Genomic DNA, 19833 nt, shown 5'->3' with positions numbered 1-19833 from the left:
CACACACACACCATACATACATACATACGTAAAATACATACAAATGTAAAATACATACATACAAACATAAAATACATACAACTTACATACATATATAATATATATTTATATATATATATATATATATATATATATATATATATATATATATATATATATAAAATATTATATACGCCATACATTCATACATACATACAATGGTAAAATACATACATAAACGTAAAATACATACATACATACCATACATACATTACATACATGCATACATACATAACATAAAACATACATACATATATAAATACATACATACAACATACATACATTACATACATACAACATACATAACATACATAAATACCATACATACAACATACATGCATACATAATACCATACATACAACATACATACATAAATACATACATACAACATACATACAGCATACATATAGTACATACAACATACATACATACATAAATACCATACATACAACATACATACATACAACATACATTACATACACATACATACATAACACATAAATACCATACATACAACATACATACATATATACAATCCTAAAATTTCCCTGATATTGGCATGTTGCTCGTGTGACCCTGTTTAAAGGGAAGTAACGACACACACACACACACGCCTGTTCCCCACAGATTAACACCCTCATTTACTGACTAAATCTAAACACTAAAACACATTTTCTTTGATTGATTTGGATCGACGGGTTTGAACAGCAGTGGTAAAGAAACAAACCTCTCGTCCTCCAGTGTGAGGAGTGCTGAACTACTCAACCTACCCTTCACACACTCATCATAACACACACATGATGCACTGAAGGTATAGTATGGTTCACCGTTCACAGGAGATCAACAGAAGCCTATAGGAGTTATATAGTGGAATCACAGATATATGTTGAGGACACACACACACACACACACACACACACACACACACACACACGCTCCGGGTCTTTTGGTTTCCCGCTCCTCAGACGCTCGAGGTATTTTGATCATCCAGAGAGGGGCGTGTTAAGGCAGGTCAGGTGTCATGTGACTGTGTCATGTGACTGTGACTCAGTATGGTTGTGTCCAATCGCTGGCCTGGGTTTTGGCCTTAGACTGGTCCCAGAAGAGCGCATCACTGGGTCTGGGAGTACTGGGAAAGGACCAGGAGCTGTCGTCCAGCGAGCTCATCCGCTGTAAGGGATTGATCCGAACACCGGGGCTTCCCAGCGGAGCGGGCCGCGGGATGGAGAGCGGGTCCGTCAGGCTGTTCTCCTTCAGGTCCTGTGAGCTCGAGGGAAGAGGAGGAGCGCTGGGAGGACGAGGCGTCCGGTCGAGGTTCTTCTCCACGTCATCCAGACACTGCACTGGAACAGTTGAAGCAGCTGAAACACAGTTATTACACGGCTCAGAAACACACACACACACACACACACACACACACTTCAGCACTATACACATATATGTAATGCATTATGAATATAAAAACAAATCAATACACATTTTTTTTTAATTATATATATAAATTATTAAAATAGATAATGCATATATATATTTGGTTTGATCTCAAACTTTATGCCCAAGTCAGTCTCACAAAATATATGAACATCATTTCATCCCAGAAAAAAAGAAAAAAAAAGAAATGCTATTTTACCTAAGGAAAAATTAAGCATATACAATACATATATAAATAATGGATTATGAATATATAAACAAATCAATAAAATGTAAAAAAAAAAAATATAAAAAAAATAATATAATAAATTATATTTATAATGATATATATAAATGATTAAAATAGATAATGAATATATGTATATATCAATATATATTGAGATATTCTGAGGTGTATATATATATATATATATTTTCATCATTTATTATATATAGATATATATAAATACATTATGAATACATATATAATTTATTTATCTTCTGACATAATGTACATATATTTCCTATTCTCTCTCTCTCTCTCTCTCTCTCTCTCTCTATATATATATATATATATATATATATATATATATATAAATAATGCATTATGAATATAAAAACAAATCAATAAAAAAATAAAATAAAAAATAAAATAAAAATACATGTATAATTTTTAAAAAATTATATATATATATAAATTATTTAAGTAGATAATGCATATATATATATATTTGGTTTGATCTCAAACTTTATGCCCAAGTGGGTCTCACAAAATTCACATTCTCACGAAACATCATTTCATCCCAGAATAAAAAAATAAAAAAATGCTATTTTACCTAAGGAAAAATTAAGCATAAACAGTATATATATATATATATATATATATAAATAATGGATTATGAATATATAAACAAATCAATAAAATGTACTAAAAAATACAAATAAAATAATAATAAATTACATTTATAATGATATATATAAATTATTAAAATAGATAATGAATAGATGTATACATCAATATATTTTTAGATATTATGAAGTATGTATATTTTATATATATAAATATAAATACATTATGAATACATATATAATTTATTTATCTCCTGACATAATGTACATATATTTTCTATTTTCTCTCTCTCTCTCTCTATATATATATATACACACACACACACACACACACCACACATTTACATACATATATATACTTATGGAAACAGGTTTCATTGTTCTCAGGTAAAACACAATTTCTTCTTTTTCTGTTTTAGAGCTGATATGATGTTCATGTTTGTATTGCGACTCACCTGGGCATAAAGTCTGAAATGACACCAGATCACCACAGAGTGCGAACACTATTTTTACCCGCACAGATGGCATTGAGCTCGCAACATTAATAAGCCATGCATTAGTGTCCGTGCACGCCTCAGGGGACGCGATTCCTCCAGCTCACTAGCTCTCTGTGTTCTCATCTAAAGAAACAACGAGGGGCTCATTTGAAAACTGATTATGTTGCTGATCTCTCAGAGGAATATACGGGGAATATCTTAAAATAAAAAAAAACATATTTCCCAACACCCGCCGTCTCAGGCTCTCGCGGATTCGCTGAAGTAAACATGGAGCTCTTCCTCATTTTTAACACTCGTTCTAATTTGCACCTTTTGCTTTTCCTCTGCGACACACAGGGAATACTAACAAACCCAGAGCGACGATCACCAGCAAAACAACACATGCTGTCAAATCATCACTGAATCTGACTGATGATTGACAGCTGAGCGGATGTGATGTCACAGAAACATTCAGACTGAGGATCTGAATCGACACATTTAATGACAGACACAATCTCATTTAACTAGATATAGATACGCATAATTAATACAGACAGGCAGCAGAACTGATTATCTAATGGCCACGTTCACACTTACTCTAAGTGCCAAACACTTCTGTTTAATAGATCATGTTTAAGGTGTACGCCTGTAAATCATCCTGGCATTTTATCATCATTTTAATATGTATATATCATGCATTTACTCTCAAATAACTTAAACATTTATTTATATGTCCAGTATAACAATACATTCTCACTAAGACATTTAATACATTAAAAAAAGAAGAGATTTCATGCACATCTGAATGACTGAATCAGATCTAAATTGATTCATTTAAACAGTTTGAACTGATTCCTAGAAATGATCTGCTTTAAAACCCCTGTATTGTGCAAAGCGCCATATAAATACAGGTGTTTCTGTCTGTTTTTGTTTGTTTCTGTTATGTAAGGTCAAGGGTTTGATTCACGAACTGAAGAAACAAATGTATAGCTTGACCGCTTCGTATAAAAGCTTCTGTCAAATGCATAAATGTAAACGATGATACAGTCACATCAGGAAGCTGTGGGTGAGATGGATTATTGTTTTCCATATTCAGACTTCAAATCAAGAGATCTGAAGATAACAAATGAGAATGACAGGCCGTCTATTACAATAATTATTTTATTATCTCTCGTGTTTAAAGGTTATCATTTACTTAATCTACTGTTGCTCCAGCAATGATTTTTTATTATTTTCTTTTTACTGTGCAACACACATGGTGTCGAAGGGCCATGGAAGCTTATTTCTGCCTTTGTATCTCACTTTTTCTCTCTCCAAAATTCAGAATTGCAGGATGTTAAACTCATAATTCTTATTTTGTAACTCAGATTTGGATCGACGGATAAACTCAGAATCTGGAGGAAAGTATTGTGTCTAAATATATATAAACTCACAATTTCGAAATGGTCAGATGTACACTCAGAATTCTGAGAAAAAAGTCAAAATTGCAAGAATTGTGTAAACTCGCTCTGATGAAATAAAGTCTGAATTGTGAGATGCAAACTCAGAATTCTGAGAAAAAGTAAAAATTGCAAGATTTAAACTCATAATTCTAGGAAAAAGTTACAATTGCAAGATTTAAACTTAGAATTCGGAGAAAAAAGTCAAAATTACAAGAATTGTGTAAACTCGCTCTGACGAAATAAAGTCTGAATTGCGAGATTTAAACTCAGAATTCCGATAAAAAAAGTAAAAATTGCGAGATTTAAACTCATAATTCTAGGAAAAAGTTACAATTGCAAGATTTAAACTTAGAATTCGGAGAAAAAAGTCATAATTGCAAGAATTGTGTAAACTCGCTCTGACGAAATAAAGTCTGAATTGCAAGATTTAAACTCAGATTTCCGAGAAAAAAAGTAAAAATTGCGAGATTTAAACTCATAATTCTAGGAAAAAGTTACAATTGCAAGATTTAAACTTAGAATTCGGAGAAAAAAGTCATAATTGCAAGAATTGTGTAAACTCGCTCTGACAAAATAAAGTCTGAATTGCAAGATTTAAACTCAGAATTCCGAGAAAAAAAGTAAAAATTGCGAGATTTAAACTCATAATTCTAGGAAAAAGTTACAATTGCACGATTTAAACGTAGAATTCGGAGAAAAAAGTCAAAATTGCAAGAATTGTGTAAACTCGCTCTGACGAAATAAAGTCTGAATTGCGAGATTTAAACTCAGAATTCCGATAAAAAAGTAAAAATTGCGAGATTTAAACTTAGAATTCGGAGAAAAAAGTCAAAATTACAAGAATTGTGTAAACTCGCTCTGACGAAATAAAGTCTGAATTGCGAGATTTAAACTCAGAATTCCGATAAAAAAAGTAAAAATTGCGAGATTTAAACTCATAATTCTAGGAAAAAGTTACAATTGCAAGATTTAAACTTAGAATTCGGAGAAAAAAGTCATAATTGCAAGAATTGTGTAAACTCGCTCTGACGAAATAAAGTCTGAATTGCAAGATTTAAACTCAGATTTCCGAGAAAAAAAGTAAAAATTGCGAGATTTAAACTCATAATTCTAGGAAAAAGTTACAATTGCAAGATTTAAACTTAGAATTCGGAGAAAAAAGTCATAATTGCAAGAATTGTGTAAACTCGCTCTGACAAAATAAAGTCTGAATTGCAAGATTTAAACTCAGAATTCCGAGAAAAAAAGTAAAAATTGCGAGATTTAAACTCATAATTCTAGGAAAAAGTTACAATTGCACGATTTAAACGTAGAATTCGGAGAAAAAAGTCAAAATTGCAAGAATTGTGTAAACTCGCTCTGACGAAATAAAGTCTGAATTGCGAGATTTAAACTCAGAATTCCGATAAAAAAGTAAAAATTGCGAGATTTAAACTCATAATTCTAGGAAAAAGTTACAATTGCAAGATTTAAACTTAGAATTCGGAGAAAAAAGTCAAAATTGCAAGAATTGTGTAAACTCGCTCTGACGAAATAAAGTCTGAATTGCGAGATTTAAACTCAGAATTCCGAGAAAAAAAGTAAAAATTGCGAGATTTAAACTCATAATTCTAGGAAAAAGTTACAATTGCAAGATTTAAACTTAGAATTCTGAGAAAAAAGTCAAAATTGCAAGAATTGTGTAAACTCGCTCTGACGAAATAAAGTCTGAATTGCGAGATTTAAACTCAGAATTCCGATAAAAAAGTAAAAATTGCGAGATTTAAACTCATAATTCTAGGAAAAAGTTACAATTGCAAGATTTAAACTTAGAATTCGGAGAAAAAAGTCATAATTGCAAGAATTGTGTAAACTCGCTCTGACGAAATAAAGTCTGAATTGCGAGATTTAAACTCAGAATTCCGATAAAAAAGTAAAAATTGCGAGATTTAAACTCATAATTCTAGGAAAAAGTTACAATTGCAAGATTTAAACTTAGAATTCGGAGAAAAAAGTCATAATTGCAAGAATTGTGTAAACTCGCTCTGACAAAAAGTCTGAATTGCAAGATTTAAACTCAGAATTCCGAGAAAAAAAGTAAAAATTGCGAGATTTAAACTCATAATTCTAGGAAAAAGTTACAATTGCACGATTTAAACGTAGAATTCGGAGAAAAAAGTCAAAATTGCAAGAATTGTGTAAACTCGCTCTGACGAAATAAAGTCTGAATTGCGAGATTTAAACTCAGAATTCCGATAAAAAAGTAAAAATTGCGAGATTTAAACTCATAATTCTAGGAAAAAGTTACAATTGCAAGAATTGTGTAAACTCGCTCTGACGAAATAAAGTCTGAATTGCAAGATTTAAACTCAGAATTCCGATAAAAAAGTAAAAATTGCGAGATTTAAACTCATAATTCTAGGAAAAAGTTACAATTGCAAGATTTAAACTTAGAATTCTGAGAAAAAAGTCAAAATTGCAAGAATTGTGTAAACTCGCTCTGACGAAATAAAGTCTGAATTGCGAAATTTAAAATCAGAATTCTGAGAAAAAAGTACAAATTGCGAAATGCAAACCTGTATTACAAAAAGGTCCAAATTGTGTGACGGAAACGTACTTTTACAAGAAAAAAAGTAAAAATTGCGAGATACAATCATGAGTTTATACTTGCAATTGAGAGATATAAACTTGCAATTGTAAAAAAAAAAAAAATGTTTTATATTTTTATCCCATGGCGGAAAGTTGGAAACAAGGTTCCATAAAGAGCGACACAGTTAAAGTAAAATAAAATAACACTATGATAATAATAAAATAAGTGTTGGACGGTCACGAGGGAGAGTAAATGAAGACAGAACTATCCCTTTACATCTGTTTATAGCTAATAACCTGAACCTTACACACTCACCTCTTCTGAGCACTGGCCTCTCTCTCAACTTCTTCATCAGTTCTGACTGAGACCGAACCACTGAGCGCAAACGGGACACTTCACTGAGAACGTCCTGATATGACTGAGAGATGGCCATCGTCCTAAACACAACACACACAGACACAGATACATACAAATGATCAATTATGCCTTCAAGTTGCATGTGTGAATATCTGCAGTGGCAGGAGATTTACTGCGCAAAACTGTCAAAGATATAATATCAAAAAGTAAATCTAGTAAACTAGTAGACCATCATGACACATCCATACAGGCAAACAGGTTTTACTCGACATATAAAATATTTGAGCAACAGGAGAAATGTCTCTTTACTATAAACATTTTTTTATTTTTTTATATATTTCCTGATATTTTTCATAACTGTCCCTTGATTTACATTAGTGAAAATATAATGTGTTCAGTTTTGTGACTTCTAAATGTACTTTCATTGGTCCATCTAACAGCTGTTACACTCATGCCCTCTAGTGGACGCCTGCACACACACACACACACACACACACACACACACACACACACACACACACACACACACACACACACACACACACACACACACACACACACACACACACACACACACACACACACACACACAGGAATATGAAAGAAAATCATAAATACCTGAAGTCTGTCATTGTTTCAAGGGACTGATCATCATGATCTACACACTTTTCAGAGGAATTCTGTGACGAGAAGAACATCATGAATGTCACGCACGGACTATATACATATAATATATATACACTTATGAAAAATAAATGAATAAATAAATAAATAAATATATATATACACACAAAAGTATGTAAAAGTATTTATGTATTAAAAATATATATAAATATACACTTTTAATAATATAATTTAATAATTCAACAATATTTAATACTTTAAAAATGCAATATAATAAAATTTATAATTTTCATAATATAAAAATACTTAATTAAAAATAATAATATTTATTAATGTAATAATATTAAAATTGTTAATAATAAAAAATATATTCAATGTTATAACAGTAATCATTTAATAACTCAACAAAATAACAATATATATCTATAAGCTACATATTCACTATATGACATGCCTCAACGATGAATATATAAATAATATATATATATATATGCAAAATACATATATATATGGATATTATGAAAAATAATTGTATTAATAATTTTGTATATTTTATGAGCTATACATATAAGCTTTGGTATTAATTTCTGCATGTGACACTCCTCACACAGTTTGAGCTACGAACAGGAATGACACGCATCAGAAGGCTAGTGATGATGAGATGAACTGTTGATGCTGCATGACACAGATCTACAGTCTGACTAGCCTTACTCAAGTTACTCATCATATTGTTTCTTCAAGAGGGACTTTTTTAAGGTAAATAATTACGATTAATCGCATCCAAAATAAAAGTTTGTGTTTACATAATATATATATATATTGCTCTGTGATGTGTCAATGGGCGCTTCAGTGGTGTTTATAGCACAGGGGGCGGAGCTTCAGATTCTAGAGAGCATTTGATTGGACAGAAGATGTGATGAGAGGCGGTGGCGTCATAAAAATCCCTGATCGGTTTTAGCAGAAGTGAGAGACTGTACGCTTTGAATGTTTATATCTCCTAAATGCAGATTTTGTCCTTGTTTTGGAACACACCAGCTTATTCATAACCTTAAAGGGTCATCGGATGCCCATTTTCCACAAGTTGGTGTGATTCTTTATGGTCTTCATGTAAAGTTTGTAACACACTTTGGTTAATGGTTTTTGGTTAATTCCTCAATGGAATTCCTTCTATGGGAGTGTCAATACAAGACACTAAAGTGATGCCTTGAGGGCGGAAATATGCTAATACGTGAAATATGCTAATACAGGAAATATGCTAATACGGGACAGTCCGTCAGTGGTCGTGGGCGGAGCATGAGCATTATGACATCATATTGCTCAGAAAATCCAAACAGCTTGATTATTGAGAGTGTTTAGACTTTTTGAGGATACAAAAAAAAAGTGTGTATTTTTTTTTTTTTTTACTGTTTCTCAGAATTCTGAGTTTAAGAGTGAAAGAATTGTTTTCATTGTATGGTGGTTGTGTCCACACACTGCAAAGACACATTTATACGCAAACACCTTATAAAAGTGAATTTTTGCATCCGATGAGCCCTTTAAGGCTAACATATTCATGCTAAAAGCTACAAAAGCTTTGATTTCAGGCGTAGAGTGACTCTGAGCCGCACCTGACCGGCCCTGCAGAGCTCGTGAAGAGAGTCGTTCTCCAGCTGTACGCGTTCCAGACGCTCCTGCAGAGACTGGATCTGCATCTCACTGGTGTGACGGTCCTGCCAGTGATCCGCTGTATCCGTCAGACTCCTCATCACTGAGCACACACACACACACACGAGAAGCTTGATGCAACACAATACTCAATGCAAGAGTGATAATGATCATTCATGATATCAGGGTTCGTACAGATTCTGTAAAATGAAATTCCAGGACTTTCAAGGACTTTTCAAGCACTACTTTTTGGCATTTTAAGGACTAAAATCAGCACTTATCAAACAGTATCTTTATTTATTTTATTTGTTGTTTTTTTTAACTCAAATGACATATATATGGTGTCTGATGTTTCACTTCATCGAGATCAATCCACTGACCAGCGCTGTCAGGCATGGGAAATCCCCTTAACCATTGAAAGGATACTATGACAAATATATCGCCTTCCTTATTCAAACTGTTTTTATTTCCATGAATATATATGATAATAATATATGATTGACCTGAAGAATGAAAGTTGTATTATATACTTATCATAAACTTAATATCATGCGGAATAGCTCTATATCTCAGACGGGCTGCAGCGTGAATTTTACGTGAAAAGATTGTATGTTTTTCCCCCCAAAACAATTAAACACTAATTTCATATATATATTGTATTTCAATAATTCAAGCACTATTCAAGTAATGTTTTTCAAGTAATTTTACCTCTTCAAAAATATTGCCGTTTTCAAGGGTTTTCCAGGACTTAAATTTCAAAAAGTCAAATTCAAGCACTTCAAGCTCCTTGTACGAACCCTGTGATGTACTGGGATTCAATGATTCACAGCCTCAATGTGTCATTTTTATATTTAGTCAAGATATATTTGGAGAATTATTGCCGTTTGTTAGGGTTAGGGTTTGTCAGATACATATCACACATCATCAGATATACAGTGGGTACAGAAAGTATTCAGACCCCCTTAAATTTTTCACTCTTTGTTATATTGCAGCCATTTGCTAAAATCATTTAAGTTCATTTTTTTTCCTCATTATTGTACACACAGCACCCCATATTGACAGAAAAGCACAGAATTGTTGACATTTTTGCACATTTATTAAAAAAGAAAAACTGAAATATCACATGGTCCTAAGTATTCAGACCCTTTGCTCAGTATTTAGTAGAAGCACCCTTTTGATCTAATACAGCCATGAGTCTTTGTGGGGAAAGATGCAACAAGTTTTTCACACCTGGATTTGGGTATCCTCTGCCATTCCTCCTTGCAGATCCTCTCCAGTTCTGTCAGGTTGGATGGTAAATGTTGGTGGACAGCCATTTTCAGGTCTCTCCAGAGATGCTCAATTGGGTTTAAGTCAGAGCTCTGGCTGGGCCATTCAAGAACAGTCACGGAGTTGTTGTGAAGCCACTCCTTTGTTATTTTAGCTGTGTGCTTAGGGTCATTGTCTTGTTGGAAGGTGAACCTTCGGCCCAGTCTGAGGTCCAGAGCACTCTGGAGAAGGTTTTCGTCCAGGATATCCCTGTACTTGGCCGCATTCATCTTTCCCTCGATTGCAACCAGTCGTCCTGTCCCTGCAGCTGAAAAACACCCCCACAGCATGATGCTGCCACCACCATGCTTCACTGTTGAGACTGTATTGGACAGGTGATGAGCAGTGCCTGGTTTTCTCCACACATACCGCTTAGAATTAAAGCCAAAAAGTTCTATCTTGGTCTCATCAGACCAGAGAATCTTATTTATCACCATCTTGGAGTCCTTCAGGTGTGCTTTCATGTGTCTTGCACTGAGGAGAGGCTTCCGTCGGGCCACTCTGCCATAAAGCCCCGACTGGTGGATGGCTGCAGTGATGGTTGACTTACTACAACTTTCTCCCATCTCCCGACTGCATCTCTGGAGCTCAGCCACAGTGATCTTTGGGCTCTTCTCCCCCGCTAGCTCAGTTTGGCCGGACGGCCAGCTCTAGGAAGGGTTCTGGTCGTCCCAAACGTCTTCCATTTAAGGATTATGGAGGCCACTGTGCTCTTAGGAACCTTAAGTGCAGCAGAAATTTTTTTGTAACCTTGGCCAGATCTGTGCCTTGCCACAATTCTGTCTCTGAGCTCTTCAGGCAGTTTCTTTGACCTCATGATTCTCATTTGCTCTGACATGCACTGTGAGCTGTAAGGTCTTATATAGACAGGTGTGTGGCTTTCCTAATCAAGTCCAATCAGTATAATCAAACACAGCTGGACTCAAATGAAGGTGTAGAACCATCTCAAGGATGATCAGAAGAAATGGACAGCACCTGAGTTAAATATATGAGTGTCACAGCAAAGGGTCTGAATACTTAGGACCATGTGATATTTCAGTTTTTCTTTTTTAATAAATGTGCAAAAATGTCAACAATTCTGTGTTTTTCTGTCAATATGGGGTGCTGTGTGTACAATAATGAGGAAAAAAAATGAACTTAAATGATTTTAGCAAATGGCTGCAATATAACAAAGAGTGAAAAATTTAAGGGGGTCTGAATACTTTCCGTACCCACTGTAAATCAGTGTGTTGATAAGCTGACGTCACCATATATCACACATCATCAGAGGAATATCAGTGTGTTGATAAGCTGACGTCACCTTGGCTCGTCTCCATCTCGGACTTGAGCTGCAGGATCTCCAGCTCTCGGGCCTGAAGCTGCTCCGTCAGAACACGCTCCACATCCACTCTCTCCTTCTTCTGGAGGAAAACACACACACACACACGTTTACTTTACTTATTCAAAACTGATCTCAAGATTCATTTATTCACACTACGCTGTGCTAACTGTACTTTGTATAGTTTAAAGGAACCGTATGTAAGATTGTGGCCAAAACTGGTACTGCAATCACTTTCAAATGACTGTAGAGCGGTGTATCCCCTCCCCCTCCCCCTGACTCCAGGTTGCCAGACAGGCTGGCATTTTTTATCCGACACGTTTGTAGCTGCAGCTGTGGTAACTAGAGCAGAGCTGGCAACCCGGACGCCGAAACACTACTGACTTCGTGATTGGTAGATAGGTGGAGGGTGGAGCTTCAGGCCAAAACACAACATGACATCATCAACATCAGTTGAGGGCTGCAACTTCACTTTTAAATGACACTATCCTGGCCGGACTACTGTTGTCAGTGATATAAGTATTTGAAATGAACATGATTTCTTAATGTCTAGTGACATATCAGGGCCATTTTATGATTAATTGAAATACATTTCTTACATACTTAATACTTTAAGGAAACATGGAATTAGTTTCCATTGTTATGCTGATGACACTCAAATATATATTTCATCACGGCCGGATGAAAACGCTAAATTTTCCAAATTGACAGAGTGTGTTAAAGATATAAAAGATTGGATGACGCGTAATTTTCTTTTATTAAATCCAGACAAGACAGAGGTAATACTTATCGGTTCAAAAAACCGCCCACAAAACCTCTCACAATACAACTTTAACATCATAGGATGTCCTGTTACTTTATCCTCTACAGTAAAAGACCTGGGTGTTATACTCGATTGCAACCTGTCTTTTGAAAATCATATTTCATGTTACAAAAACAGCCTTTTTCCACCTTAGAAACATTGCTAAGCTACGTAATATGCTATCAGTTTCTGATGCAGAAAAGTTAGTTCATGCATTCATGACCTCGAGACTGGATTACTGTAATGCTTTATTAGCTGGTTGTCCTGCATCCTCAATAAACAAGCTACAGTTAGTCCAAAATGCCGCCGCTAGAGTTCTTACGAGATCAAGAAAATATGATCATATAACACCGATTTTATCATCACTGCATTGGTTACCTATAAAGCTCCGTATTAATTATAAGATATTGCTACTGACTTATAAAGCCCTAAACGGCTTAGCTCCAGCCTATTTAACGGATCTTCTATCGCCCTATAATCCATCGCGCTCTTTAAGATCACTAAATTCAAGGCTTTTGGTCATACCTAGGATATCCAGAACCACCAAAGGAGGGAGAGCATTTTCACATTTGGCTCCAAAACTCTGGGATAGTCTTCCTGATACTGTTCGTTGCTCAGACTCGCTCTCCCAGTTTAAAACTAGATTAAAGTCGCATCTCTTCAGCCAGGCATTCATATAATCCTACAGTTCAAACTACAATCCGGCCTCTAGCTCATAAATGCCAGAGGAGAACTGGCCCCCGACTGAGCCTGGGTTCTCCCAAGGTTTTTTTTTTCTCCATTAGGTCACCTGATGGAGTTTTAGGACACCACTAGGTCACTTGATGGAGTTTTTCGGTTCCTTGCCACTGTTGCCTTTGGCTTGCTCAGTTGGGGATATTTTGGGGATATTTAATTTAATTTTATCAATCAATAAATTCCTCTTGAAACAAACTTTGTTGTATTATTTTAATTTAATACTGTGAAGCTGCTTTGATACAATCTGTATTGTGAAAAGCGCTATACAAATAAACTTGACTTGACTTGACATACGGTTCCTTTAAATTTCTGATCCATGCATTTAGGGCTGCACAATACATCGAAATTATCGAAATATCGCAAATGTATATACACTCACCTAAAGGATTATTAGGAACACCATACTAATACTGTGTTTGACCTCCTTTCGCCTTCAGAACTGCCTTAATTCTACGTGGCATTGATTCAACAAGGTGCTGAAAGCATTCTTTAGAAATGTTGGCCCATATTGATAGAATAGCATCTTGCAATTGATGGAGATTTGTGGGATGCACATCCAGGGCACGAAGCTCCCGTTCCACCACATCCCAAAGATGCTCTATTGGGTTGAGATCTGGTGACTGTGGGGGCCATTTTAGTACAGTGAACTCATTGTCATGTTCAAGAAACCAATTTGAAATGATTCGAGCTTTGTGACATGGTGCATTATCCTGCTGGAAGTAGCCATCAGAGGATGGGTACATGGTGGTCATAAAGGGATGGACATGGTCAGAAACAATGCTCAGGTAGGCCGTGGCATTTAAACGATGCCCAATTGGCACTAAGGGGCCTAAAGTGTGCCAAGAAAACATCCCCCACACCATTACACCACCACCACCAGCCTGCACAGTGGTAACAAGGCATGATGGATCCATGTTCTCATTCTGTTTACGCCAAATTCTGACTCTACCATCTGAATGTCTCAACAGAAATCGAGACTCATCAGACCAGGCAACATTTTTCCAGTTTTCAACTGTCCAATTTTGGTGAGCTGGTGCAAATTGTAGCCTCTTTTTCCTATTTGTAGTGGAGATGAGTGGTACCCGGTGGGGTCTTCTGCTGTTGTAGCCCATCCGCCTCAAGGTTGTGCGTGTTGTGGCTTCACAAATGCTTTGCTGCATACCTCGGTTGTAACGAGTGGTTATTTCAGTCAAAGTTGCTCTTCTATCAGCTTGAATCAGTCGGCCCATTCTCCTCTGACCTCTAGCATCAACAAGGCATTTTCGCCCACAGGACTGCCGCATACTGGATGTTTTTCCCTTTTCACACCATTCTTTGTAAACCCTAGAAATGGTTGTGCGTGAAAATCCCAGTAACTGAGCAGATTGTGAAATACTCAGACCGGCCCGTCTGGCACCAACAACCATGCCACACTCAAAATTGCTTAAATCACCTTTCTTTCCCATTCTGACATTCAGTTTGGAGTTCAGGAGATTGTCTTGACCAGGACCACACCCCTAAATGCATTGAAGCAACTGCCATGTGATTGGTTGATTAGATAATTGCATTAATGAGAAATTGAACAGGTGTTCCTAATAATCCTTTAGGGGAGTGTATATGCATATCACAACGGCTGTGTGTGTGTGTGTGTGACCCGCCCTCATTCAAACTTGCATGACTTTCTTTCTTCGGTTGAACAGAAAAGAAGAAATGTTAGATTTCTCATGTAAGTGTCCTGTTGCATCATGGGGGATACAGTACCAGTTTGTTGAGCTCGATCTGCAGGTCCTCCTTCTCGATGTAGATGCCGCGGTACGCGCTGAAGGCCTGGTTCATGTACTGAGGGCCTTCAGACGGAGGCGCTTCCGGGCGGAAATGCTGCGCAAACATGAAGAGTGGAACATTATGAGATCCAGAGTCTCTGCTGTGGTTATTACAACACAAACACAGTGACACACTGAAGTATTATTAGAATTTATTACATGGCTTGGTTGAATTCTAATGTATAATGCGGTGTGTTATTTCTTGATATCAGACGCTGCCGAGTATAACACACCGTTGCCATGAGAAACTGAGCGTTGCTATGGACGCAGGATTCTAACCGTAAGAGACGGAACGGACTATTTTCTTTAGCGGAACCAATACAATCGTTTAGAAATCAATATTTTGTGTCAAATTATTGATTTATTTGGTAGGTAGCCATGTAATAAGCGGGATAATGTAGAGCGAGGCGGTTGTTATAGCGAACACAACCCCTTCAGGGCAGGCTGATTCAAGATCCGCTTTGCGTCAGGGTCCGTTCAGCCTGTCGGGGGGGTGTTCGCTATAACAACCGCCTCACTATACATTATCCATTACTTAAAACAGTGAGTAAAGAGTGTGTGTGTGTGTGTGTGTGTGCATCTCACAAGTGCTTAATAGTGTTTGAGGATGAAACATGAGAAATAATCTGTGTGTGTGTGTGAGTGAGTGGGGGTGTGTGTGTGTGTGTGTGCCACTCCTTGTCCTCCAGCTGTTTCACTCTCCTCCTCAGGAGCCCGTTCTCTCTCTCCGTGTGTGTGTGAGTGTGTGTGTGTGAGTGTGTGTGTGTGTGTGTGTGTGTGTGTGTAACCATCTTTGAACAAAGAGTAAAGTGAGGACATGTTGGCCGGTCCTCAGTTTCTGAGAGCCTATAAAGGCCTGTTTGAGGGTCAAGACTTGGTTTAAGGGATAAGGTTATAATGAGGTTAAGGGTCGGTTTAGGGTCAGGGGTCGGGTTAGGCACTTAGTTGTGATGGGTAAGGTTAGGGTAAGCGGCTAGAGATTGCATTGTGTCAATGAATGTCCTCATAAAGATAGATGTACAAGAGTGTGTGTGTGTGTGTGTGTGTGTGTGTGTGTCACACCTTGTCCTCCAGCTGTTTGACTCTCCTCCTCAGGAGTCCGTTCTCTCTCTCCGTGTCTCTCAGCCTCTTCTTGATGTCCTCGTACGCCGTGACGAGAGCGAAGTGAGACGCCACAGACTCGTCTCCGGCACACACACACACCGGGCTCTCGGGCGGCCCGTACGCCTCATGCTTCAGGATACAGATGTCATCGTCCACCGCGGGAGACTCCATACCACAGCTGGACACACACACACCAACATTTATTCAGACAACATTTCTCACATTATCACAGTTTATTCGCTATAGTTTAGAGAATGGTGATAAAATATGAGCAGAACTCAGTTGATATTTGACAGGTTTTGTCCGTCCTTCTGTTGGACTGTCTCACACATGAATTATGTTGAATATCTGTCAGCTGTTAAATTTAACTACACAATTAGATAATACCAGTTTAGCTCAACCAATCACCAAGCAATGCTTCATTGTGTTCAGTCTGTGTGTAAGAAGAGCATTAGCAATTAAAGACAAAACACTTCAGCAAAACATGATCAGGTCAAAGTGTCCCAATCAGTTTTGGTCCCAAATGTGTATAAATGTCACTGGTAGTCGCTGTATGAAGAATATATGGGTATAATATGTCACAGTTGACTTTATTTTTCTCTCCTCACTTTTTTTTTCTCCTCACAAGAAAATTATTATTTTATAAAGAGATAGGCTAATGATTCAATGATTTGTTTACTTCATCACAGTCTCAATGTGTCATTTCTTCTGTTTTAGTAAAAATATATTTGTATAATTATTGTCATTTATGACTATGTATTGTTAAATAAATAACAAATAATAAAAAATACCACAGTTCCTTGTTTTCATTTACTGAGAAACAGTGTGGAAAACACGCCTTAATTATTTTAACTATATTTTAACTGTATTTTAGTATTATTATATTTTAATAGTAATATTTAATATAATAATATTATTATTTCATAAATTCAACAACATCAAAATATTTAATACATTAATAATACAATAATATTTATAATTTTCATAATATAAAAATACTTAATGAATATGTTTTTAATAATGTAATCATTTTATAATTGTTAATAATTAAAATATATATTTAATAATTGAATAATATAATAGTAATCATTTAATAACTTAACAAAATAATATTTAATAATTGAATAAAAAACATTAATACTTAATTTAATATAATAATTTAGCAACCTAATAATTCTTTAATATTGTAATAATATAACATTTATAATTTTCATAATATATATATTATATAATATTAAATATATTATATATTTAAGAATTGAACAACTGTAATCATTTAACATCTCAATAAAATAATAATTAGTTATTTATTAAAATAATAGTTCTTAAATTAATATAATAATAATAATAGTTCTTAATTTGATATACTATTATGTAGTAGTTTAATAATATTATAATTGTTTAGTCATTTTATTATTTGATACAAATACAATATTATCATACAATATTATTTAATAATTAATTAATATATTAGTAATCAGGATTTAATAACTCAACAACATAATATATAATACAATAATAATAATACTTAATGTAATATAAGTTTATTATGTTATAATAACCACAAAGAGTACTATTATTAATAATAAATAATATAATATTTAAACAATTATAAACAATTTTTACATGAATTCTACATTAATAATGCTATGACAATACAATAATAATAATATGTTTGGTGCATCGCTGGCAGTGACAAATTATTTTACATCTTTTAAATGTCGTCTATCATAAAAATACTTCAATTGTATAATATTTTAATGATATAAATGCTATAATATTTAACATAGTACCGCTAAAGTGAAACCAATGATGACATATAATATCACTAAATACATAACATGCTATAATACATCATAACATTACAAAACATCTTCATATTAATATTAATAATAAAATATGAATAAGGTGTCAAAATGACGGGGCTTTTATTATACAGAAGATTTCTGCCAAACTGAAAGAGAAAGCAGCATCTGTGAACAAACACGCTAACAAGCGACAGTTCGCAATAAAACAAAGTAGATGAACATTAAAACGCTTTACATTAAATATGTTTATAATGCGCGGAGAATCAACGCGTTTATGAATGAAGAGCTTGATCTGTCAGACTGACGTGTTTACATTCATCAGCTTCTGTTTCCTGTCAGTGACCATGAGCAGAACTCACCAGCCAGCAGAGTCAGATCGGGCCGCAGATATACACCATCATCAACAAGCAAAACACGAGATTAAAGAGCAAACACACAAACACACGCAGGAGAATATAAACCAGCAGCAGCAGGACAGACAAACACTCTCCAGGAAGTGAATCTCTCTCTGCTGACTCCACTTCCGGCGGAAGCAGCACTGCCGCGCGCGCTCGAAGCCTGTCACTCGTCTCGTGACACTCTAACGTGCTCATAAATCCGAGAAGTTTGATTTATTTCGATGATAAAGAAGTGCATGATTATGTACGAGTTTTTGTGGCGGTTTTCAGCGCGCAGTTGTGCTGCAGTTACAGCGACGCGTCGCGAGGTGGCGACAGAGACCAAATTTAGAAAATAATGGAAACATTAATTAAAACTATAAAGCAGTGGCAGTGACAGGGGTCTTTAGGGTAATAGTGACATCAGACTAGACGCAAACACACTGCATCAAAGCAAACTAGGAGCCAAGTTGATATAGTTTTCTGCAGTGTCGACTTTCCTCCACGAGGTGGCGCTGCTGCTCACAGATCAACCCTTCACGGGCTCAAGAACAGATTTATTCTGGCATAGCGTTTGTGTAAAGTACATTATGAAGCAAACTAATACGAAATACAATTAAGTTTAAGTTGCACGTGGTCATCAGATCTGATTTAATAACATCACTCTAATTACTTTAAAGATCTAGCAAATAACACGTGAAACTATTTTAACCTGAAAAGGAATCAATTTGAAATTAACAAAAATAATTTGAATATGTAAACAATAAATAAATAAAAAAACGTTCACACCAAAGGATGATAACTATGCGAGAACGATAAAGACATAGACCTAAAAATCGTTCTAAATATAAAAGAATATCAGAATACACACCACAACTATAATGATAACGGCACTGAGAAACAATATCACTGGACTCACTTACAGAAATATATATTTGTTCAGCTGTTAAATGATAAACACAACCTTCTTTAAAGAGCGCGAGCACTTAAAGGGATATTTCACTCTAAAATGGGAATTACTTCATCATTTACTCGCCTTGCTGTTGCTCTAATGTCGCACGCACTTCTTTTCTTTCTTTTTTAATCTTTATTTCTCACACCAACGGCCAAGGGCTGGATTCTCATTAAATAATACATTCAATTTCAGTTTGTTTTACACTAAACCC

The 19833-nt window shown here is 35.4% G+C and overlaps 1 protein-coding gene across 2 annotated transcripts; it reads right to left on the bottom strand.

Annotated features, from left to right (window-relative positions):
* Nucleotides 1-158: 158 nt before the first annotated feature.
* azi2 (5-azacytidine induced 2) lies at nucleotides 159-18806 on the bottom strand. Of its 2 annotated transcripts, none has more exons than XM_082150118.1 (8): nucleotides 18650-18806; nucleotides 16441-16660; nucleotides 15317-15433; nucleotides 12019-12115; nucleotides 9374-9513; nucleotides 7761-7822; nucleotides 7101-7222; nucleotides 159-1400 (listed from the first exon to the last, which is right to left on the bottom strand). In XM_082150118.1, exons 2-8 carry the CDS (start codon nucleotides 16651-16653, stop codon nucleotides 1087-1089), a joined length of 1065 nt encoding a protein of 354 aa, XP_082006244.1. In that variant the 5' UTR covers nucleotides 16654-16660; nucleotides 18650-18806; the 3' UTR covers nucleotides 159-1086. The 2 variants fall into 2 exon arrangements, with proteins under 2 accessions (XP_082006244.1, XP_082006243.1); XM_082150117.1 differs by having other exon boundaries at nucleotides 160-1400; nucleotides 12019-12118.
* Nucleotides 18807-19833: the final 1027 nt, after the last annotated feature.

Source organism: Leuciscus leuciscus (genome assembly GCF_965113295.1).
Source record: "Leuciscus leuciscus genome assembly, chromosome: 20".
Classification (NCBI taxonomy): domain Eukaryota; kingdom Metazoa; phylum Chordata; class Actinopteri; order Cypriniformes; family Leuciscidae; genus Leuciscus; species Leuciscus leuciscus.
This window is presented reverse-complemented; position numbering and strand designations above follow the sequence as displayed.